General features: G+C 38.0%; 1 protein-coding gene across 1 annotated transcript in view; it reads right to left on the bottom strand.

Moving 5' to 3' along the window:
• The window catches only part of LOC119791291 (SH3 and cysteine-rich domain-containing protein 2-like), a 52,098-nt gene that overhangs the window by 25,525 nt on the left and 1,951 nt on the right, over positions 1-24,622 (bottom strand). The window contains exons 3-5 of the mRNA XM_038297315.1: positions 10,269-10,617; positions 6,515-6,609; positions 2,229-2,313 (exon numbers count right to left, since the gene is read on the bottom strand). Of these exons, the coding sequence (XP_038153243.1) occupies positions 2,229-2,313; positions 6,515-6,609; positions 10,269-10,617 (529 nt within the window). The remainder of the gene's footprint in view (positions 1-2,228; positions 2,314-6,514; positions 6,610-10,268; positions 10,618-24,622) is intronic.

The raw sequence follows: 24,622 nt of genomic DNA on the forward strand, positions 1-24,622 counted from the left end.
TGATAGCTACGGTCTAACACCCCAAATCTCATCCATAGTGGTAAATTAATCATTAGCTGAAGTTTGGCTGATGTAATTGAAAGTCAGGTCCTGCTGGTGTAAATGTAATTGTGTAGAAGACAAAACTGAGTTAATCTTCAGTATGCATAGCACAGAATAGAATAGAATGGATTATATTAAGATCAGGTTTTTAGAGCAGCACTTGCATAGAACTTGTGTAACTTTTTCTTGAGTAAATCTGCAATATATATATATATATATATATATATATATATATATATATATATATATATATATATATATATATATATATATATATATATATATATATATATATATATATATAGCATTTCAAATTTGAAGTTAACTTATTTTTGCAGCTGTTTTCATCTATTCCAAGTAATCTATCCTCTTAATTTTGTAGTATTTTTCTTGGCTGGGCTGCTTCCATTACATTTATCTGGTTGCTATTTTTTTGTCCAATCAGATTGCAGCTTTAGTGCATTGCTATGTCAATCAAATCTGCCCAGGGCCTTCAGAATCAGCTACGATTGCTGATATTTCCTTATCAATGTTAGTGAGGAACGTTTTCTCCAATCAGATTTCAGATTTACCCCACAGAACCAGCTAGAGGGCCCGTCTGAATGTCAGCATTTTCTGTCCTCTAATTGGTCAGTTAGAGCAAAGCCTTTACAGCCAAGTTAAGCTGGTGATAATCTGGATTTCAGATTCGCTTTTGGGAAAAGTTTTTCTGGCCTCAATAGCTAATACTAAATGAAGATACTAAGACTTTCTGCACAAAGACAGAAGGATGGAATTTGTTTATAAATAATCTGCATCTCTGGTGAGTGCGATATTTTTAATTTTCATGCTTTATGCTCTATTCTATGTGGCAATTAGATGCATATTGGCTACTGATGATGTAAATGTGGTGGAGTTGTGGTTTTAGAATAGAGGATTGTTGTTGTCTAAACTGGGCTTCTTGCTAATTAATCTCTGTATCCACCCGCACAATAATCTTACTCTCTGTTATATCTGCGCTTGTTACATTTCATATTTGAGAACTTTTGATGTTTTTTTTTTTAACTAAAATAGGAAAAGTGATATTAACCCCTTGACACCCATGATTGCAATTATGCAACAAATCCTTTGTATTAACAAAGACAGCATGTGCATTCCCTCAGCGCCAGTTATTACACATTCACAGAACAGCAACTTTTGGCAACCATATATATATATATATATATATATATATATAAAAAATTAATACAGGCATACATATACAAACTAGGATATCAAGGAGTTAAGAAGAAGTTGAAGGGTGCCCACTGAAGGCCTAGGTACCAGATGCACTGCCCGCCACTGTAACACAGTGACCAACAAAAAAAGCATGCTACATTATCAGATTAAGGTGAAATACAATGCTTGAACACTGATGCTCTCTTTTCTAAAAGGCAGTATATTCTACCATGCTATGATTTTTACTAAAATCTACTACTTAAACTCCGAAATTGCAGATTTTCCCCAAATATATTCCTGAAGTTTAACATGTTTTCATCCCTATTAACTCAATATTGCATCGTTTATGTGATAGATTTATTGGTACACACTTTTTAACTACAACTGTCTTTTCTCCTACAAAATAAGCTCTCATCCAAAAAAAAACAAAAAAACAGGAATATATTCAAGTATTTATAGAGAAGGGATTAAATAAGAGCAGTGAGAATTCAACATATGTTTAAAACATAATTTATGAGGTGTAATCGCATCTCAGGAGAGAGTTGGAGAGAGCTTATGCTGATTATAAATTAGGGAGCATTTCAATGTTTACGGAGATTGTAAACATGCAAACTGCAGTGCCTGTCTCTGAACCTTAACAGTCCGGGGGTATACGACGCAAATCATAAACAGATTAAAAAACATAAACATCACAGCTTATAAATATTTATTCACATACTTTCAGTGCAGACCATCCCAAAGCCTCCAAGAAAGGCTGAAGTTGCTCTTCTTCTTCTTTATCTTTTTTCCCCACTTCATGCTTTCATGGTTGTCAGGTGAGAGGGAGGAAGCTCTGGGTTTGTTATCGTACATGAAAGCTCACAAAAATCTAAAAATATCCCCAAATCACTAGACAGAGCAAAGTCACAAAACAAAAGCGCAGGGACGCAAACAAACCTGTGCAAGCACTTTCACACGCACACACACACTGGCACTCTGTGCTTGCTCACCTTGGCATGGCTGAACTTCCTTGACGACAGCCAATTGGTCATTGACGAGCATCGGAGAGCTGAAGTTTCGCTTGAATGCTCCAGACTAATGGAGGAGAGCAGAAAGCAGAAGGACTATTTTAGCTTCTATTGCTTCCTGTATACAGATTTAGCCAAGAGGAAAATGGACTCAGATGTGCAGTGATTTAGGGACCCTAATGAAGCCATGTGAAAATTACTAGATCAAAAACACAAACACAGCGCTTATTACTTAGGTACAAGCGTGGCTAAGGAAATCTGTTTGTGGGTCCATAAGTCTACGATTTCACACTGAATTAAGCTCAGTAAGCTTTTCAGTTGAAGTCAGAATTCCTTCGTCTTTACTTGCAAATGTAGAAGCTGAGCCTCTCTGTCATAGAGGAGCAAAAACCAAATGTACCTTTAGCTTTATTTGGATCTTTTTCTAAGCAGATGTAATTTAGCTTTCCGTGCCCTTTTCACTCCCCTACATCCTGTCCTGTTTGTGCAAAGCTGTCAAAATCCACTGAGCTGTTTTCAACAATGTGCTCTTTAAATTTCTGAAGTTGCTCTCAGAGGATCTCACCTTTTGCTGCACACTAATGATCTCACCTATGCACCAAGAGAGGTATCACTAATCTGAAATTTTACAATTTTGGAGGAAACGGTTTTAGGCTCCATGATAACTTAAAACTTTTGTGAACCAACTATAAGTTTTCACTTCAATTCAATTCAATTCAGTTTATTTATATAGGGCCAATTCACAACTCATGTCATCTCAAGGCACTTTACAGAACCAGATAACACAGTCAAACTGATTCAAAGAAGGCAGTTATACATTTTCTTAAATTATTTATCTGTTTCTTATTTCTCAAAGGTAAATCAAATTAATCCATGGTTCATTTTCACATCCATAAAAATCTGCATTCAGACTGACACCTAAATTGTGATTATAAATGCAGATTGGATTAAAAAGAATATATATATTTATTTTTAACAACACCATAAAACTCATAGAAATGCACTTGAGGTAAAGTAGTTGAGGTTTCCATGGCAGGATTTAATTTAAACACATTTAAAAGAAAAACAATAATAAATCCTCCTGGTCTATGCTGTGACACAAGGCAGAAAGAATAGACACTAGTCAGGGCGGAATTAAGGAGGTAGCATGGGAATTTTCCTAACTTCCCACACAGCATCTGAAGCGCTTTCATGTAGTTCGTCGGTCTTTTCCCTGGCAGATTCACTTCAGATGAAGATTAGACAGAGAGCTGAAGCTTCAAAGGTTTCATCTTTACTAGTCTGAGCTATGATCAGAAACTCTACAAAACCACCAGCAGTGATGACTAATGTAAATATTATTATATTTCTTCATTTCCTTTTTTTTTAATCGAAGAAGAATCAAATAAATTATTTGTAAGTAAATGGAGAAAATTTATCCAAATCCCATTTTTTAATCCTAAGTGAGGTTCTGGTTAATTTGCTGGTAATTTTTCTTTTATTTTTATTCATAGTCATGTTCAGGGTTTAGTTCTGCCTCAGCTTACAGATGGTCTCAAATTTCCTTTAATCACCCTCTGGTGAATGCTAGAATTTATGGTGGTGATTGTGAGCTGGCCTGGGTTCTGCTGCAGTGAATCACCACTGATCGATGGCACTTCCTGCTCCATTCCTCACAGTTGGTATGAAATTATTTTCCTGGAACGCTGTATCTGATTAATGCCAAACATATCCTCTGCTCTAGATTCCACACAACTCAATTATAGACTCATCTGTCCATAGAACATCATTCCAGGAGTTCTTGTCACTGTCAATGGAAAATATCAGCCTGTCCTTTTTATTTCTTCAAAGGTTTTCCACCCACATACCTCCCATGGAAGTAAGAGATGCTTTACTAGCGTGCACTTTGATTTCTACAGATCCCGCTGTAGGTCCCATGATGAAATTTCAGCGTTTTTACAGAGACTTGTTTTAGCATCTTTCTGTCTTTTCTCAGGGTAAGCATGCTTTAAAGGAAAAACCTAAGAATGTTGGATGTTGTTCAGGTCTTTGAATGTTCTTTACTAGCAGCACCCTCTAAGTATACTGTAGCACCTAGACAGTTGTCGGCAACCCGCGGCTCTTTGGCGCCCCCCTTGCGGCTCCCTGGAGCTTTTTCAATAATGTATGAAAATCAGATCAAACAAGTAGCTCTCTAATGCAGGTATTGAACTTTCTTCCATTTTTTCCCCAAATCCTAAAAATATAAATCACACCAAGGAACGCTGGTGACAGAGGATGTGGGAATTCAGGGTTAGAGAGCTCTGCTCTGGTGGATGTCAGTTCCTGTTTGGTTCCTCATGACTCAATCAACTCCTCCCAACAGAAACACCTCCACCATAGAAAGATTCCTTTATTGTGTTTCTATAATTTCATCAATGCAACAAAACTTAAACCACACCGTGAAGGGCGGTGCGCAGTGAGAGCGTTCACTGCTCCTCCCTCACCTCATGCTGTGACATTTGCTCCAAGATAAACATTTAATCATGAATGCTTATAATATATGCCCACATAGTCCTTTTCTATAGTGGGATAATACACTTAGAGCCCATGTTGCCATATGAGGCTGATATAAGACTTTTACATTTTTGCTGCTCCAGGCAGATTTGGTTTTTTTTGTCCAATATGGCTCTCTGAGCAGTTTGGGTTGCCGACCCCTGACCTAGAGGGTGCTGTTGCTGGCCGTGGGATGTATCATGGTCACTTCCTGTTTTTACTGCTGACCTAAGTTTTTAGGATCCTATCGAACCAATGACCAGCTTTAGTCCATGAAGCAGACACCGTGTGGGCATTTAAGGCTAGGCTTAAAACTTTCCTTTTTGATAAAGCTTAGGGTTGAAAACAGAGTAGTGTTTGCTTAGTCGCTGGGTGAGCAGAGCAGTAGGTGGACGTAGAGCGTTAACAGCCCGATCTGGTGGGGAAGAATTTCTGTATTTGTGCTGCTATATGTTTGGGCTGCTGGATCACATAGGGAGCACTTTTCCTTCTTCTGCTTCATTCTATCTCTATTCTCCTAATGCAATATTTGTCAAGTTTAACTTATAACTTTATGCTCTCTCTGCTTTTTCTCTTTTTAGGAGCTTCATCTGGTCTGTTCCTGTTCGGCTGTGACTCCATCCTGGATTGAAATATCAACTGTGCTGCTATCGACATCTCTGTTTATTGATATTGGAGTTTGGCCTGTTTCCTGTGTAGTCCTGTTTCTTTTATTGTTACTAGTACAACTGGCTTGGAGCCAATCTTCCTGGCTGTTTCTTTCCTGTTGAACTGGTTGACAGTTACCTTTTGTATCTCTGCTTCTTTTCTTATGTTTGCTTCTGTCTCCTTGAACCTCAGTCGGCCTCGGCAAAAGGAAGCTTACGCTAGCCTGCTTGTACTGAAGGTTTTTTCCTGTTAAAAGAGTTTTCCTCTCCACTGTCGCTCTTTGCATGCGTGGATTGAGGGATTGCTCAAGAGTCAACAACAAAATGCTCGCAAAGGTCATCACCGCAGGCTCTTCCAGGAGTAGCATGTCTCGCAAGTCAATGACCGGATGCAATCATCTGGTTTTCCTAAGCGCTCTGATAGTATTGTGTCCCTAAAGTAAATGCCTTATGCTACTCTTATATTTCCACACAGATGGCAACCTCATCAGGTAATTCTAAAAGCTTCTCTTCAAAGAGCTCAAAACCCTTTTTTCCATGATCTTTTCAAACAGATTATCGCTATTATTTAAAGAATAATAATAATATTAAAAGTTAATGTAAAAATGAGTGTTTGAAAAAAGTCATCGGATAAACATTACATTTGCTATAATAGGTTTCTTTATTGCATTTCGTTTGGAGGATTTACTTCATCTGTTAATTCTTCATTGTTTTGTTGTTGTTTTTTATAATTTGAAGGCCTTGGGTCTAATTAGTATTTTCTGCCTTATCTTGACACATCAAGGTCATTAAACAGAGAAAAACAACATGTCCTCCCTTGTTTTCAGGGTAAATTATTTAATTAACCTCACCTCAAACATTTTTACCTTGATCTTCCTTTTTTTTTTGATCAAGCACACATTTTTATCAATTTGAAATCTTTACACGGTATTGTACTAAATATGTGCTTCATGTTTTTGTTTTTCCAGTTTCTTGCACTATAATAACAAAAAATAAAGCAAAAAAGCAGACCATTTTTCCTATAGATAAGACATAATGTCAGTAAAATTCCGATAAGAATTCTGTAGGTTAAATCAATAATTGCAGCACAAAACTTAGTTTATGTACCTTTCCATGACATTGCTGCTGTGAAAGTTCTGATGTGCACCACAGGTGAGCAGCCATCTTGCACGTTTTACACCGCAGAGCTTGTTTGGAATTTCCTACAGAGAGGGAAAGAAGCAACAAATGAAATCCAAGAAACGCAGACGTCGATGCAGACACAAACAAGCTGAAACATTTTTCTAAAGGGAAGCAGCAGGCTACATAAAAAAAGCGTGAAGAGAACAAAGTGGCCTGCAGATCACATAAGCAGATTTCTTTCTTCTCACTTTATCTAGCTCTGTCCTAGTTTTTATCCAGCTGACAGTGTTGCAGGTGGTGATACTAACAGCTTATAATCAACAGCACAAGATTGAAAACCAGCTGAAGATATTTCAGACATAATCGATTTAAAAGTGATTCATCAAGTGTTTTCCTTCAATTTAAAATATTAAAAGGGGGAGAAAAAAATCCACCTCCAGATGTTTTCTTCCTAATTTGTTTTCTAATGAGATAAACAGTGTTTTCATGCATGAAAGGGGCAAAGCCTTTTTTGTTTTTAATCCAAAGAAAGACTGATTTCTAAATTTGCTCTGGATGAGGATAACATCAACAAGGCACTTATAGATAAAGGGAAAAAATTGCAGGGCTTAAAGAAGGCAAAGCTTTTTACTTTAAAGAGGAACATTGATTGTACTTAATCAGCTTAACAAGGACACAGAGGCTAGACTTTATTTGAGGACTGCAGATGAGTGCAGCCAGAGCGAGGTGATGCATTACATAAATAAACTCCACAATGTATGCAAAACAACAGCACAGACGCAAACACAGGGGAGCAGGTAGGAGGTTGTAATCAGTCATACTGACAGGAAACGCATTTAGCAGAAATACTAGTAGCTGTTAGCTCAGAAGAGCAACAAACTTTCCAAAAAAATATCTTCACTTAAATCACACAGAGGGAAACAAGTCACTTTTAATTAAATGTTCATTGAATGCAGCCAAAGCAAATCTAACTGTTTGAGAATTTGTCAAGTTAATTAAAAACAGTACTTTCTTTAACCTTCTGTTTGGTTCATCTGTGCAACATATTAGAGCAGATAACATTTCTAAAGCTTAAGCTGGACTTTTGGTAAGATTATTAATTTTGACTTCAATCATCAACCCTGGTTAGGGAAAATTAATTCTCTTTTGTGGCTATTTTATATCCCAAAACCAAGCTTGTACGTTAGAAAAAGTTACTTTCCCAGCACTTTTGTAATATTTTTACTTTTAATAATGAATTTCACCAGTATCCAACTCGTAGTAGTTGTCTTATCAGGCCTCCTTATTCTCGTACAACTCAAACACAATTTAATCTATTATACAGAGGATCAAGGACATGGAACAGTCTTCCCACATCACTGACAGATCTTTCTAAAGAACAATTTAAACGGAGAGTAAAATTGTTGCTACTAAGTTGTCTGAATTTTCTATATGGATTTGTGGTTTAAACGATATTTTAAATTGTTTTATACAAAGAAATGTTTTTTTGTGCTTTTGTAGATGTTTTGAAATGGTGAAATAAATTTGTTTTTATGAGGACTGCCACTCATTAAGCCCCTTGAGGGTTTTTTGGCAGCTGTCCATCACATTTTCTTTTTTAGTGAAACATTATTCTGTTTTTATCTTTTTGTTGTGAAAATGAAATAAATAGGGATGCACGATATAATCGGCCCCTTATCGGTTTCGGCTTGAGTACTGAATATCGGACATCGGCCACCCCACCGATATTTAACCCGATATTTGATCAGCTTCTGAGTTTCTAAAGTCTAAAAAAAAAAATATAATACTACTTCTTCTTCTTCCTCAAAAACTTCTTTTTTACAGACTTAAAAACTTCTAAAGACGAGGGAAAAAATATTGATACATTAAAATATCACAATATCTTCATATGCTGATATATTGCCATTTAAAAACACCATATCAATCTCTTTTACTAATGTAATATTGCTATATGTCATCGTTATGCTATGAAATCCCCCGAAAATTCACGAAATTTTGCCATATTTTTATATGTTGATATATTGACTCGGTATCGATCTATTTTACTAACAAAATCTCACAAGAATTTGCAAAATATCATGAGAGTTTGTAACAGAACGATGAAATTTTACAAGATTTTGAAAGTAAAATAGATCGATACCGCGTTTTTAAAAATCAATTTGATATCAGCATATGAAAATATATTTGAGTACTGTATATTATTTTTCAAAGTGTCAGAAATGGATAACAAAACTGCTATTTTCAATGACTACTTATTTTTGTCCAGCTTTAACATCAGTATCGATATCGGTTATCGGCTACATGAGTTTTAAAATATCGGCATATCGGATAACGGCCGCAATCCCAATATCGTGCATCCCTAGAAATAAATATAAAATATATATATATATATATATATATATATATATATATATATATATATATATATATATATATATATATATATATATAAAAAACATGCTTCTGATGACATCGCACAAGGTATCAGAAAAGCGGTTTTCCTGAATATTTCCTTCTAAAGCTTACATGTTTCCTTTCTGATTTGCATTTTTGATTAAATTAAGATTCTCCTCCAGCTGTGTTTACCTTTGCTTCATGGGGTAAAAAAAAATTAACATATGAGAATAATGCATGGGTAGAGAATAAAAAATGCCCAAAGGAAAAATGTGTTGCTCATCTGATGTTCCATCTCATCTCCTGAGATCACTTTAAGCCTCTCATATTCACATCATTCTGTGAATTAGTATTTCTAAATTACTTCAACTACCCGGTAAGAGTCCCTTAGGAGCAAGAGATAAGCTAAAGAGACAAGACATGACCAAGACCTAAGGAGGTTGAGTTTAGAGAATCCATTTGAGCAAAACCTGAGAAGTGGGATAAACAGAGGGGATCTCATGATAATACGGCCATGATCTTATTTAGCCTAGTTGATTGGAAGGAAAATTAAAGAGCTTAACATGAGATGAAACTACTTTTTTTCTCTAGCCGTTATTTGAGAGCAAACTAACAGGAAATTGGGATACGTGAGAGAAGGGGGTAGCCTTACAGCATAGGTAGACATGCCAGGATTTGAACCTGCAACAGCCTCAAGGACTGAGGTCACCATACAGAGGTCACATGTTTTAATCCGCATAAACATATAATAGATATAGTGATTCTAACTAAGGATATCAAATCGGGACACATTTGAAATCTGCACAGTATGTCTCGTTTCTCTCTTAGCAGAGGACAGGAAAAGAGAGAAGTGAGACAAATTAGAAAACTTGTACAATCATCATTGTGGGAATTATTTCCCGGGAGGAAAAATTGTAAAGAAGAAGAAAACCACTTCGGTCTCAGTTGGTGCTCATTTACATCTAGGAGGTGTAAGTATGACGTAAAGGACGTCTTGTCTTCAGTTTTGCTTTTCTATGTGTGTCAATAATAAAACACTTGGGACTGCTTTGCAAAACAGAATTAGGTGAGAATGGAGCATAACTGGAAAACTGAATGATATATATGACATTTTTACAGTCATTTGTTTATTGAAGTGTTTTCTAATGTTTGTAGATTTCTTTCTCTTTACCTTCTATGATCATTGACCCAAATATACTGAAACAGAGCAGTTTCCTTACAACATTAAGATGCTTCGTAACAAATGTATTTCTATGTCGTCTGTAAATCGTCATCAAGCCTTATCTGTTTCAAATATTTAGACACAGAATGCAGTAATCTTTTGAGAACAGGTTTAGCACCTTACCCACTATCATTTGCTTGCAGTGCTGGCAGTTAGTGGGCTTCCGAAAGATGTGGTCCTGAAAGCAGTGGTTAATCTGAGCTCGGGGAGGCTTGGCAGGCAGCGATGGGGAAAGGCTGAGAGACGGTGAGTGGGAACAGATGGAAGGGTTGGGGCTAAGAGACGGTGAAATGGAGGGCGAACGCTCTCCAACAAGAGGGGAGCCGGGTGGCAGCGGAGGAGAAGGTGGCGGTGGATCAGTGATGAAGTCTGCAGGCAGGCGAGCATCGCTGTAGGACCTTTGGAAGAAGTTCTCCACGCTCTTGCTGCGCATCATGGTCTTGAAGGACAGCGAGCGTTTCAATCTCTGGAGCTGCACAAATAGACGAAAACAGAAAGGTATACAACGAATAAACAGTAATGAGCAGGAGGTAATAATGCTGAATGCACGCTCAGGACAGCACAAGCAATATCGCAGTATATGTAAACAAAACACCGAGCTCAGACCCGCTCTCAATGGGAAAATAACATTGACTCATGACATTCATTATTGCCTCATGTGGATAAAGTAATAATACTAAAGTTTCAAAATGCCCTAAAGTGAGACAAAAGTGTTCTCTGTGCATTTGGTTCATGGTTAAACAAGATAAGCCTTTTCCTTTTATGCCACCATGTTGTTTTAAATTGAAATCTGCAGTGTGTAAATGTTTTTTCTTCTGTAGTGGTCAGTAGGGGGTTAGCAGGATTAAATGGGATTAAACAGTGTTATCACATGTTAACAGCAGGTTCAGGTGATTGTTAACCTGATGATGTTGGTACAATAACATTTAAAGCATAAAGGTTTGTGCTGAGCAAACAATGTTAAGCCAATATACTACAGCAAAATGGTTTGATTAAAAGTCTTTCATACTTCCTTGGTTATAGGTTTCAGGTAATGTAAAATATTTTGTGGACCTTGTCTGCTTTGTTCACAAGTTTTATGTCAACAACCTGCAATTACACAAAATGCTTTGCTTATTAACCTTGAAACTTACCAAAAAATACTCAAGTTAAAATAGCTGAAATTTTCTGGTGAGATTTCAGAGAAGAAATTGCCTTTTCCTTCTTATTTTCTTTTGAAAAGTCTTTTCTTTTCTTCAGTATTTTGATATAATAGTACTTGATAATGACCACTATCAGAATAGGGGCTCACTTTTTTCATTTAACATGAGTTTAAATCAGTAGTAAAATTTTCTAAAGTCAGTCCAAGAGCAGATTAAATTTGGTCAAGAACTAATTTGAAGCCAAAGTCATTGCCACATTGTTTACAACCTGGTTGTCATAAATGAATTATAAATAAATAAATGGAGATCAAAATGTTAATGTTTTTTTCTTAACAAATGGGCATGAAAACTCTACCTCAATCTGTCACTTTTCAAATTTTTCTAAACATGCTTTGGAATGACAAAAAGATATAAGAACTGTAAAAACTTAAGTTTAATACCACTTCAAACAAATGCAACAAAAAAAACCCCAGAAAACTATGGCCTCTTAGAAGCAATTAAAAAATGGTCTCTAAACCTTTGCACAGTGTGTTTTAATCAGGTATAAGTACATAACTAGCTGATGCCTATTTTTAAAAGGCTCAAAATATGAAAAATGCTACTTGAGCTGCAGCTGCCTGGCAATGATTGATGAATGTACATTTTCAGAAATTAACCAGCAGCTTTGCACACATATGCTAATGACATGATGATGACATGCTGCTCCAGTCAGCAAGGAAACTGTGCTGTTGAAGGGAACTGTCTTGTTGCAGGGGAAGAATGGCTCTGCATAGCCAAACTGCCTGACAGACAGACAGACAGACAGACAATCAGAGTAATGCAGACACTGTGTGCAGATGGTCCGCCTGTTTGCCAGTGCATGCTCGTTTCTGCTCTGTGCCAAACCTAATCACTTTTCGGAGACATGTTGTTTGCAGCCCTGCGTGTCTGGTAATGAGATATGAAGACACTTTGTCTATTTAAGAGTAGTATTCTTCTGTGTGAGGGACACATAGGGGCAAACACAGAGACAAAAGATAGAAGGTGCATTTGTTCCATCCATATGTTTCCGGCATAACTCCATTTGGATAGTATGACCTCATTAGATTACACCAATACATACTCTGTATACATTGAACTGTTCCAGCTCTTTTTGCTTGTGAACGTGTTTTCTGCTTTTTGCACCTTGTTGTGAAAAAGATTTTTAATTGTAAGCATTGTCTTTGCTGATATAATATCCGAGAAAAAAGAAAAAAAACTGAAATGTGACAGATGCCATCATTGAACTGTCGTGTAACTTTGTAGAAAAATGATGTCAGCTGGAAGCAATGTGCAGCTTCTCTTCATCTGGATGCAAAGTATGTGTTGCATTCATATGCAGATATTCCCCCAATGACTGGAGGAATTATATTCTGAATATTTAAACATGATTGTTTCTCCTTTGTTGCGTGTTCCAATAAAAGCATTCAAATAATAGTTAGCAGGATTTACACACAGTCTGAAAAAGTCAGTATGATCAAGATATTGTCCAAAACTGGATAATTATCTACTCATGCGTCCATCTGTCTGTCCTTTATTTGTTTGTCTATCCATCCATCCTTCTTCATCAGTTTTTTTAAGAAAAATAATTTTTTCCTATACTAAATTGTTGTTTTTATTTTTCCTGTACACATCTAATAAGTAGTTTGCATATGAACAGGAAGAGATATTGTTGAAAACTATTGTTACTGATTACCCTGGTTGTCATGCCAACCTCATTATTATGCTAAAAAAAATTAATCACATTTATTTTTATTCATAGAGCTCCGATTCACAACAAAAGTTGTCTTAATGCGCTTTTCCAGACAAATAGATCTGGTTTATATAGAGAAATAAGGAGTCATTAAGAAACACAAGTCTAGATTAAATCAATTTAACCACAACGCCTCCTAACTTCCAGCCATGACTAAATGTTATCAAGTCTTCTATATTTTCTGTAATTTTCATTACTCTTCCTCGACTCTTTCTACAGGTGCTGGTCATAAAATTAGAATATCATGAAAAAGTAGATTGATTTCAGTAATTCCATTTAAAAAGTGAAACTTGTATATTATATTCATACATTACATACAAACTCATATATTTCAGATGTTTATTTTGTTTAATTTTGATGATTACAAATGACAACAAATGAAAATCTCAAATTCATCATATCAGAAAATTAGAATATTACTGAAGACCAATAAAAACAAAGGATTTATAGAAATGTTGGCCAACTGAAAAGTATGAACATGAAAAGTATGAGCATGTACAGCACTCAGTATTTAGTTGGGCCTCCTTTGGCCTGTATTACTGCAGCAATGCGGCGTGGCATGGAGTCGATCAGTCTGTGGCACTGCTCAGGTGTTATGATAGCCCAGGTTGCTCTAATAGTGGCTTTTAGCTCTTCTGAATTGTTGGGTCTGGTGTATTGCATCTTCTTCTTCACAATACCCCATAGATTTTCTATGGGGTTAAGGTCAGGAGAGTTTGCTGGCCAATTAAGAACAGGGATACCATGGTCCTTCAACCAGGTACTGGTAGCTTTGGCACTGTGTGCAGGTGCCAAGTCCTGTTGGAAAATGAAATCTGCATCTCCAAAAAGTTGGTCAGCTGCAGGAAGCATGAAGTGCTCTAAAACTTCCTGGTATGTGGCTGCGTTGACCCTGGACCTCAGAAAACACAATGGACCAACACCAGCAGATGACATGGCACCCCAAACCATCACTGACTGTGGAAACTTTACACTGGACTTCAAGCAACGTGGATGAAGTGCCTCTCTTCTTTTCCTCCAGACTCTGGGACCTTGATTTCCAAAGGAAATGCAAAATTTACTTTCATCAGAGAACATGACTTTGGACCACTCACCAGCAGTCCAGTCCTGTTTCTCTTTAGCCCAGGCAAGACGCTTCTGACGCTGTCTGTGGTTCAAGAGTGGCTTGACACAAGGAATGCGACAGCAGAACACCATGTCTTTCATACGTCTGTGTGTGGTGGTTCTTGAAGCACTCACTCCAGCTGCAGTCCACTCTTTGTGAATCTCCCCCACATTTTTGAAGGGGTTTTGTTTCACAATCCTCTCCAGGGTGCGGTTATCTCTCTTGCTTGTACACTTTTTTCGACCACATCTTTTCCTTCCCTTCGCCTCTCTATTAATGTGCTTGGACACTGAGCTCTGTGAACAGCCAGCCTCTTTAGCGATGACCTTTTGTGTCTTGCCCTCCTTGTGCAAGGTGTCGATGGTCGTCTTTTGGACAACTGTCAAGTCAGCAGTCTTCCCCATGATTGTGTAGCCTATAGAACTAGACTGAAAGACCATTTAAAGGCTTTTGCAGGTGGTTTGAGTTAATTAGCTGATTAGAGTGTGGCACCAGGGGCCATCAATTTTGAACCTTTTCACAATATTCTAATTTTCTGATATGATGAATTTGAGATTTTCATTTGTTGTCATTTGTAATCATCAAAATTAAACAAAATAAACATCTGAAATATATGAGTTTGTATGTAATGTATGAATATAATATACAAGTTTCACTTTTTAAATGGAATTACTGAAATCAATCTACTTTTTCATGATATTCTAATTTTATGACCAGCACCTGTATATCTGATACGCCTAGAGCCAAGCTCCAATCATCGCAGTCGAGTGGCAGCATAACAGCTCCGACTGAAGCACATGTCTGAATTACTGTCAGTGTGCAGTTCCAAAAAAACCTTCCCGTTAGCCTTCATTTAAGCATTATCTGAGAGAATTCTACCACCTATTGAAGGACAGGGTGACCTCACGCTCAATGGAAGGCATTGCTGTCATCTCACATGAATCTTTGTAAGAGGTAAGAAGCGCTCATGGAAGCAAGAGGCTGGTTCAGAGAAGCATTTATCATGGAAACAAAGACATTGTGACAAAGCCCTCTAACTTCATTTCACACAAATCAAGTCAGCTCTTTGAATTTATCCAATAATAGAAATTTTTCAGAAAGGTTCATGGGCATAGTAATCAGAGAGGGTAGTGCTCAGCAAAATATGCTGAGGGGAAAATCATCTTTGTCTAATTTTAGAACAGAAACCGATGCTTCAACTACATGCAGTCTTTATATTTCTCTCTAATAAGTTTATTGTATTTTGTTGTTTTATTGTATTTATTGTGTTTTTCACTTTATTGTATTTATGAGGGGGGCACTACCTTCATCTTTTATATGATCAGTGGTCAAAGTCAAAGAAACAGAAAGCAAAAGTTACACTTTTATCTGTAAATTAATAATTCCCGATTTAATCTTTTTTTTTATGTTAAACACAATAAATCCAGATTCAATAAGACGGCTGGTTTTGCTGTAAGCACCATATTTTGAACACCTCTTCCACCTGCTACAGGTTGTAGCCCAGGGGCTCAGATCAAACTAATCTAACAGTCCAAATATGCTTACATATATAGAGACACCCTCTCTCCATCATCATTTACTGCAATGATGCCTCCTTTTTGCAAAATTAACAGTAAATTATTTTGCTTGAGAATTTGCACGACAAACTCCTTAACTAAATATGCAAAAAATTATAAATTGCAGATGGTGTTCACATTTGCATTTCCTTAACCTTGTTTTTTGTGTGGTTTGGTCATAAGCATTTGATCTTCGTGTTTATGAAGATCCATGAAAAAAAACCTTTACACCCACTGTTTCAGTCATTTTACAAACTTCACCAACTGGACTTGCACCTGGTGTGAAGATAACCTTCCCAATTTGCATGTTTTTTTTATTTAGTAACATGAAGATCGGGCAATTTGAGCCCTAAAACCATACGTGGTTAAATGTTCATACCTTAGACACACTGCCTCATGAGGATGGATCTTATTTAGATAGATACTTTAATCAAATATGTGTTGTCAATATCTGTGTTGGTAGAGCACTATAGACATAATATTTTGTCATTCTTCAAGGTAAAACTATTAGAACACTTTTAGCACATCTTTAGAAATGTTTTTTTTATTATTTTGAATTATACCTTGGGATAATTCAAATAATATTTTTTTAAATGCTACAGTGTCAGAAGCTGCACTGGTTTCCAGGAGACACTGAACTGTTTATCTTGGACTGCAATGGTCACAAACAGCAACGGGCTTAGATAATGCTCCTCTTGAAAATCAGTTTAACTTCTATTAACACACATAAAAACAGGCAAAATGTTCCACATATTATTTCAGAAAGCATAAAGTCTGAGATCATACAAAGTGCTTTTTTGTGTGCTTAAAGGTATAGAGGACAATTATTTATTTCCGGGTGGATCATCTAAATAAGTGGTCCTCCTAATTGTTAATCATTTTGGTTATATGTTTACGTAACCATCCTACGTGCTCGCCCCGTTAGCTATCTTTTTCTGTGCTTGCACACTTTCAGACATATATCTGTGGTGAACTACGGTTTCAGACACTCATTGAAGCTCTCCTTTCTCTTTGAAAATGGCTGAGAGTCGTAAGAGAAAAAGTGTCCACGAAGTGCATGAGAAGAAAGAAGAAGAAGAAGAGGCATATATTCCAGAATGCTTTGCACAGAGATATCTCCTGAAAGCATTGTGGGATTTGCTGTCACAGCGGCCTGCTATCGCCATAGGCTGTCGCAACCCGGCAGCAGCGACTAATAACAAAGATGGCCCACGCATTGCATAGTGGACCAACAGGAATGTGATCATCAGTGTGTACGGTAAAGGACTTGTTATACTCCCTGCAGCAGTGTGTTGCAGTGAGCTTGTCGTAGATATTTTTGATTTATGCCCAATACTGAAGCGTAGTCTGCGCTGTTATTCCACACAGAGGGACAATCAGGAACTAGCTGTTGGTCTAGATTAGGGTGACCAGACGTCCTCTTTTTCCTGGACATGTCCTACTTTTCATTCCTAAAAAAATGTAAGGTAATGGCTTTGGCTATATAAGTTTTGTGTTCTGTTTTAACAAAAAATAAAACTAAAGCCACTGATAATTTTTTTGTCATTCTAAAAACCTTAGAAATGTAATACTTTGAACCTTGTAAAGAAAAGAATTTCAACTGAATTTTGTGAAGGTCAATCTCCATTACTAAGAGTTATATATGAACCAAGTGGTCTAAAAAGGTCTCTGTTTCAATAAGAATATCACTGGAAAGTGACCAAAAACCCCTTTGTTGGTCAATTCAAAAGATCAATATTTATGACTGTGATCCCAACCTAACACCTGAAAATCGTCCGGGATTTTAGTCGACTACAGCGAAGCAGAACCAAGCCGTGAGCTCCGGGGCTGGTCCAAGAACTCCGGCGGATGTGGGAAGGGAGCCAGCGGGGGGCAGAGCGACTGGAAGTGGGGGCAAGTTTGTGCAACAACAAAAAAGTGCGGGGATCCAGAGTTGTTTTCCACAATGGCGGTCATACAAACAAAACAAGCCGGTAAGGTACCAAACAGGAAATAAGCATAGTGTAGAGCTGATGTAGATTTGACAAATCAGAGGCTGTGATCACCTACAATTTTGGAGAGGTGCACCAGAGTGAGAGGGGCGGGGGTACATTTGCATTCACTGCGACAGACACAGACAACCTGGTTTCTGAGTATAAATCAGACTAAAGTTAACTGAGTTCGCTATAAAGTCAACTATATAGTCCCGGCTCTATACAGTGATTGAGGTATTTAGGGGTCAGGGAGGACATTCGGGAACAGTAAGCTTGTATGAACTATGAGATGTATTTGTTTTTAAGTGGAGAGATCACAATACCTTGAAAGGTTGCAGCCAAAAATCTGGTTTTCTCTCCATTTTGAGAGAGTGCAAAGACCATAATGTCTTTGCAATTCCGAATAGATGGTAAAAATATTAAAAGAAAGAAAAGAAATGTGATCAACTGTTTTGTGATCAAACAATCATTTCCATCCATGCATCCATACTGGTTCTTCCCTGGCCAGCCAGTTGGCTTACGGCATGAAAACGGCATTTAGGTCTGGAATGGAGCAGGTCAAGCCCATTTTCAAAGGCGGGTCTAACATTTCAGAAACTAATCACATAACTACAGATTAGATGTTAAAATGTCTTTTTTTACATCCGTTCTTCCGTGTAGCTATATTGACTTCAGACAAAAAATTTTCCTTTATTTTATTCTTATTTATTCTAAAATCATATATCTAATTGGCTTCTAATCACTCATCTCCCTAGAACTGCATGAGCACACCATGTTTCACAAACCTTCCTTCATTCACAGTTCTCACATGTTTTGGTCTAAATGTCAAAAATCAAAGCTCCAACAGAAGAAAGCAGAGTTTGATCGGCTAAAAAAAGAGTAATAAGACCTTTGTTGAACACAGACATGTGTCTTTGAGGCTTCTGTTAAAATTTAATGAGGCCAGACTGAGATATTTATAGGATGTGCGGGGGTGTCTAGAGGTCACAACAGAACAATAAAACCTCGGTCCCAACAGGAAGGTGGCTTATATCCACAGTTTTTAGTGATCTCTAAAAACTGGCATATTCTTTATAGAGTTTTCATTAAAAAACACTCTCTGAGTCATTGTTTGAAGTTTGCGACACTTTAATGTCTTTTAAAATGGTTGTTTTTTGTTCTGTTTGTTCTGTCTTTTTTTTTTTTTTTTTTGGTTGAATGTCTTAAGCATCACATATTTTACCCTTTTTCAAATGTCTTTATGTCATATTTCTAATAGAGAGTCCACTCCAACATTGCAAAATGTCTCTCTGTGCTATTTAAAGAATGGTGATAATCCAGGATATATTAAAAAAGAGCCACTATATTGTATCTGTTCTGACAGTTAATCCAATTATAACAGCTGAAAATTACAAAACCATTTTTTTTTCTTCAATAGAGTCCACTTATCTGTGTATACAGGCTGTACTGCTCACTTTAAAACGCCACAGTCAAATGATTAATACATGAGAAACGTCAAAGTGTCCAACCTTGTTCTAAATGGGGATATTTTATTTTAAAGAGGACCAGCTTTGGTGTAAATGTGCTGTGAAAGACAGAGTCTCCTGGCTCACAGCAGTTCTAGGTCACAGGAAGAATATGCAGTTTCAAAGGAAATTATACTCCTAAAGTAGGCTACTATGGTATGAAGTATTTAAAGCTTCGCCACATGGATACAAAAAGAAAAAGAACTTTATACTTTTCCCATTATTTTCCTATATCGCACAATCTCCGTGTATAGCCTGCAAAACACACTGTCTTCACCAATTTCATGTCCTAAAATTGGTTATTATGCATAGCTGGATGGCAGATTCCTGCTATGAATATGAGATAAGCAATGCATAATCACAGGCTCCTTCCAGTTTTCTTCTTCTATCACAAACACTGGTACACACATGCGATCAATCAAGCTTATTCATGCAGAACCACACACATACTATCTCTCTATAGCTCCGTCTCAAGAATTGCTTAATGGAGGAGAAACTCCGAGCGCTGAGTATCTTTTTTGCCCTTCTGACCAAGACTCCAATATTTCAGAGGCTCACCTTTATCGTAACGTCACATCAATAAAGATCACACCAATGAAGGTGTGATCATTCATTAAGAAAGACCTTGGCCTACTTCAGAGACGACTATGAAAATGTCATCAAAAGATGTTTTTGTGCTTTTTGGGGTCACATTATCTCTGCTAAGTTAACCTTAACCTCAACCTTAACCTTAGTGTTTCTGATTACCTGATCCTGTTCTGCCCTCTCAACCACTGAACCTACCTGTTCCCATCTGATCTGTTTGCCTGACCTGTCTTTGGACTCCTGCTGTATTCTGCCTGTTTGCTGAACTTCTAACTGCCTTCTGACACCGACCTGGATTTTCCTTCTCAAGCTATTCGGACGTCTGATCTCCTGGTTCTGAATCCTAAACACGTCTTTGGTACCGGCTTTGGCTTTGCCCTCTGGATTATCCTGCCTTCCTTTGTCTGCTTGGATCTGATCTCCTGCTTGTTCTACGTCCTCTGGGAATACGGCGTCTTGGACTCTATGGGCAGTGCCTGCCACGTCTTGTTGTCAGCCAACCGGTTGAAATCAGTCCCGTTCTCCGGGCACGGACTGATCTATAAAACCAGAGGATCCTGCCTTAAATGCCCTAGCTGTCATGATCTGGCCTGTTTACTATTCCTTAATTGTTAAGTTCTTTCACCTGTCGTTTTCTCTCCCTGCCTCAATTATCATTTATTCCTCTCACCTGTTTCTTTTGGTTTATATTCTGTTCAGCCTGAGCATTCGGGGCCAAATCATTATTTGTTTTTCTGTTAGCCTGCCTGTTATGTTGATGCCACGGTTCATGTCCTGGATCCTGGCGGCCAGTGGAAGGAGGGTTTTGTGTCCTTCTCATCTCCTGCTTGTCCACTGTTCCTCTGCTGCTGAGCCCTCTTGGTTTTTGGCTCTGTACGCGGGGAGGTTCAGTTTGTATCCCAGCAAGCCTGGCTCCAAGGAGGATACCAGTTTAAAGGTCCTGCATCAAGTTCTGGTTCCACGTCCTGTCTCGGCTACCCTCTGCAACTGAGCCTGCCCGTCTGCACCTGATGCTGTCTGCTCCAGTGCGTGACTGCCTGTTCATGCTTCCAGACCCTGTCAGACTCTGAACCCGCCTGGGAGCTCTAGGATACCTGGAAACCTGGATCCTGCCTGTTCTGTCTGTTCCTGTCTGTTCTGGATCCCTGACCAGGATCGGCTTCCTGCAAGACCTCTGGAACTGCAGAATTGGGGGAATTATTGGACTGCACTGTTAAACCAGGTAAGTGACCAACTCAGATAATCATCTTCTGTCAGATGATCGTGGTCACTTACCTGTGTTTCTCCCACTAACAGAGTGTCTGTGATAGGGCGGTGCCCCGCCCCCCCACCTGCAGTCGCCGCATGCCACAGATCCTAGCAGCTCCCCTTTTAGTTTTTCATTTAATAAACGTTTTGAACTTGCCTACTGACTGTCTCTCCTTGAATACTGGGTCCATCTGTCCTCGCTTCATGACACTAGCTCCTGTAACTGCAGATCCGATGTTTTTAATAAATGTTTTGGGTAATCCCACTGTCAGTCTTGACTTGAAAATTGGGCCCTCTGTTCTGAGCTGTGACAGGTTTGGTCAATATGAATTTATTCCAAACATGTCATGTTTCCCCCCACTAAATAAACAAACTCTGGTTAAAGGTAGGGTTTGTTTAAAATTGTGTCTGTCAGATTATACTACTATAACAAAAAGTGTCCCAGTAAGGGTAGAGTTCACTGTTGGTAGAGATCACATTTTTGGGGAGACTAATGTGGCGTAACTAACATCTCTATTTACAAACGCATTATATATTTCTCAAGCTTTTTTGTGGATGAAGTTGTCCTTTAAATACTTTAGATGCAAATAAAGATAGCTTACTTTAATTACAATCATGTGTCATTTAAAATTCAAGCTGAAATAAATAGCAATTTTCCCCACAGTGTGAATGTCCTCCATATTTTATCACTGAGCCAGCTGTGCTGAAATGCTAAGTGTGGATTTTAAGAGCTGGATGAATATTCCAGAGTGTGAACATGGATAATTTGGTGAAATCATCACCATTTGGCAGACAAACTGAAAAATGGGCCGACGATCCCCAGCATAATGTAGATATGTTTGCCGTTGCTGCTGACAGTACTTAAAAACTCTGAGCTGCATTATCTACAAGGAGAAAGTGGCTTACCTGTTCACAAGTCTCTCATCAAACACTCAAACGGATTCAAATACTCTCAAAAACCAACTCACAACACAACTTATCACTGGATGTTTTACTCAGGTTCCTGCCAATGTTGGAAGTAGGCCATCGCACATTGTTGGATGCTGCAGAGACAGTCCATATATCCTTTCCTCCTAATCATTTTGGCAGTATTTAAAGCCATCCATGATTTTATATACCCATCTATGCTGGAATTTGCTGCTGGTGGAATTCTAAGAGTATCTGCTACCAGAGCCTCTCTCTGCCAGTCTCTTCCTGTCCAATTAAGACATTGACACATGTCTGAGTCTGATTAGATTACTTCAAAATTACCTCCTGTGGATGGAATTTATACTTCAGAAATGCTCCTGATTAGGTGTTCCTGACACGGGTAAAATTAATACTCTGGTACCTCAACAAAGCATATTACTTTGGGGCTGAGATTAAATATGATTTGGAGGTGAAGGAATTAGTTGTCTCAGGAGATTAGAAAGTAAATGATAGGCGAGCATGTTAGAGGCAAAGGCAATAGGACCATACCCAATCAGCTTGATGTTCCTGTGACAACAGTTCCATTTATTATTCACAAATCTTAGATCTATGGGAGGTAAAAGGGGGGCCAGGTGATCCCATGTGGTCATAATTCATAAGCAGTTCCGCTCTAAAACTAATTTTACATTTTCATTACTTGTATATCAACAATAAACTGAGATAATAATAATACACTAGTTAATCCCTCACATCAATATACTTACATGAAAGATGATGAAGTATTAAATTCCTATTCTATTTAGAAGTAGTTTTATGGAAGAGCAGAAAGAGTTATGTATCTACAGTCATCTCAGAGTCTTCAGTGTAATTAGAGATGAATAACAAATAAATCCATTGAATGTAGGTATATGTAAATATTAATATTATGCACAACAATTATTTATCAAATTTATTACTTTTTTCCCCAGAAATAGCCATGCTTCTTTGCATATTTGTCTCTGTCTGGTCACCCCTAAAAAACTGTTCTGGCTACACCACAGTAGTCAACCTCCCTAAACTTGGCCACAGGAGGAAACCTAAGCAACGCGAAGGATATGAATGGTTCAAAAGAAAAAAGAAAAAAAAAGAGCCCAGAAGAAACCTATAAAGAGATTAAAGGTGAACTTCAAGCTCAAGTAACTTCACTGTCAGATCACATGTTGTTGTTAGGGACAAAGTGGACTTAATGAGGGATGACAAAGGATAACAACATTAAATTAAATCATGAAAAAGCCAGAATGGAATTTGCCAAACTACATGTTAGCAAGCCACAGAGCATCTGGGAGAATGTCCTATGGACAGATGAGACAAATTTTGAACGTTTTTGCCAAAGCACATCAGCACTACGAAAATGAAGCATATTAAGATAAGCAAACTGTGAAACAAGGAGGAGGCTCCGTCATGTTCTGGGCCTGCTTTGCTTCATCTTGCACACAGTGTCTTGATTCTCTGTAGGGGCCAATTAAAAATTGAAGACTATCAATGGATTCTAGAGAGAAATGTTCTGCCTAGTGTCAGAAAGTTTGGTCTCAGTCGCATGTCATGGATCTTCAACAGGATAATGACCCAAAACTAACAGCTGAAAACAGCCAAAATGGCTGAGAGGAAAACATCAGACCATCTTGAAGTGTCCCTCTATGAGCCCTGACCTAGATCCTATTCAGCCTCTTTGTAAGGAGCTGAAGCATGTCATCTGGGAAAGGAACCCTTCAAACCTGAGACAACTGGAGCAGTTTGCTAATGAGTAGTGGGACAAAATACCTGGGGGGGGGTTGACTCTACCAACAGCTGCTAATGACCATGTTTGTGTATGCTGTCCCACATAAAATTGTAGTCAAGATAGCCTCATCAGAACCACATATTTTGGTGGACCCATTTAGCAGTGGAACTGTTTTTTAGCAGAAAAAGCACCAATAATGAGTCATTAATTCATGCTAGTGTGAAGGACCCCATGCAATTACCTGTTTCGATAGATATTGTGATTGGTTACTACTATATTCTTTTATATGCATGGATTTGAAACTGAACTGTTTGTATCGGTGAGTGCCTTCAGATGGCATTTGTTGTGGGCTGTCACTATTTATAGTAAGGTTTAAAAAAAAAAGCACTTCCAGAAGCAACTGCTGCTAGATTTGTAATAACTGGTAAAGGCTGCTCAGTGCAACAGTGGGTAGCACTGCTGCCTTGTAGCAAGAAGGTTCCAGGTTTGATTCCTGGCCCAGGGTCTTTCTGCATGGAGTTTGCATGTTCTCTCTAGGTACTCTGGCTTCCTCCCACAGTCTAAAAACACAACTGTTAGGTTTATTGGTTTCTCTAAATTCTACTTAGGTGTGAATGTTTGTTTTTCTCTATGTTGCCCCGCGATAGACAGTCAACCTGTCCAGGGTTTATCCTGCCCATAGACAGCTGGAGATAGGCACCAGCACCCCACATGACCCCAGCAGGGATAAAGCGTGATGGAAAATGGATAGTAAAGACAATTTTATATCATCTTTTATAGACATTTAAACCAAACAGGCTGTTTGTTGGATTGAAAACTTTACTAGGCCACTCCAAAGCCATTTTTCCTTTCTTTATTTTACAGGTCCGACACTGGTCGAGTGGCAGTTAATCCGTGGTTTTAAAAAGGGTTGAGTACTTTTTC

Source organism: Cyprinodon tularosa, unplaced genomic scaffold (genome assembly GCF_016077235.1).
Source record: "Cyprinodon tularosa strain WSP-4 unplaced genomic scaffold, ASM1607723v1 ctg386, whole genome shotgun sequence".
In the NCBI taxonomy this organism is placed as follows: Eukaryota; Metazoa; Chordata; class Actinopteri; order Cyprinodontiformes; family Cyprinodontidae; genus Cyprinodon; species Cyprinodon tularosa.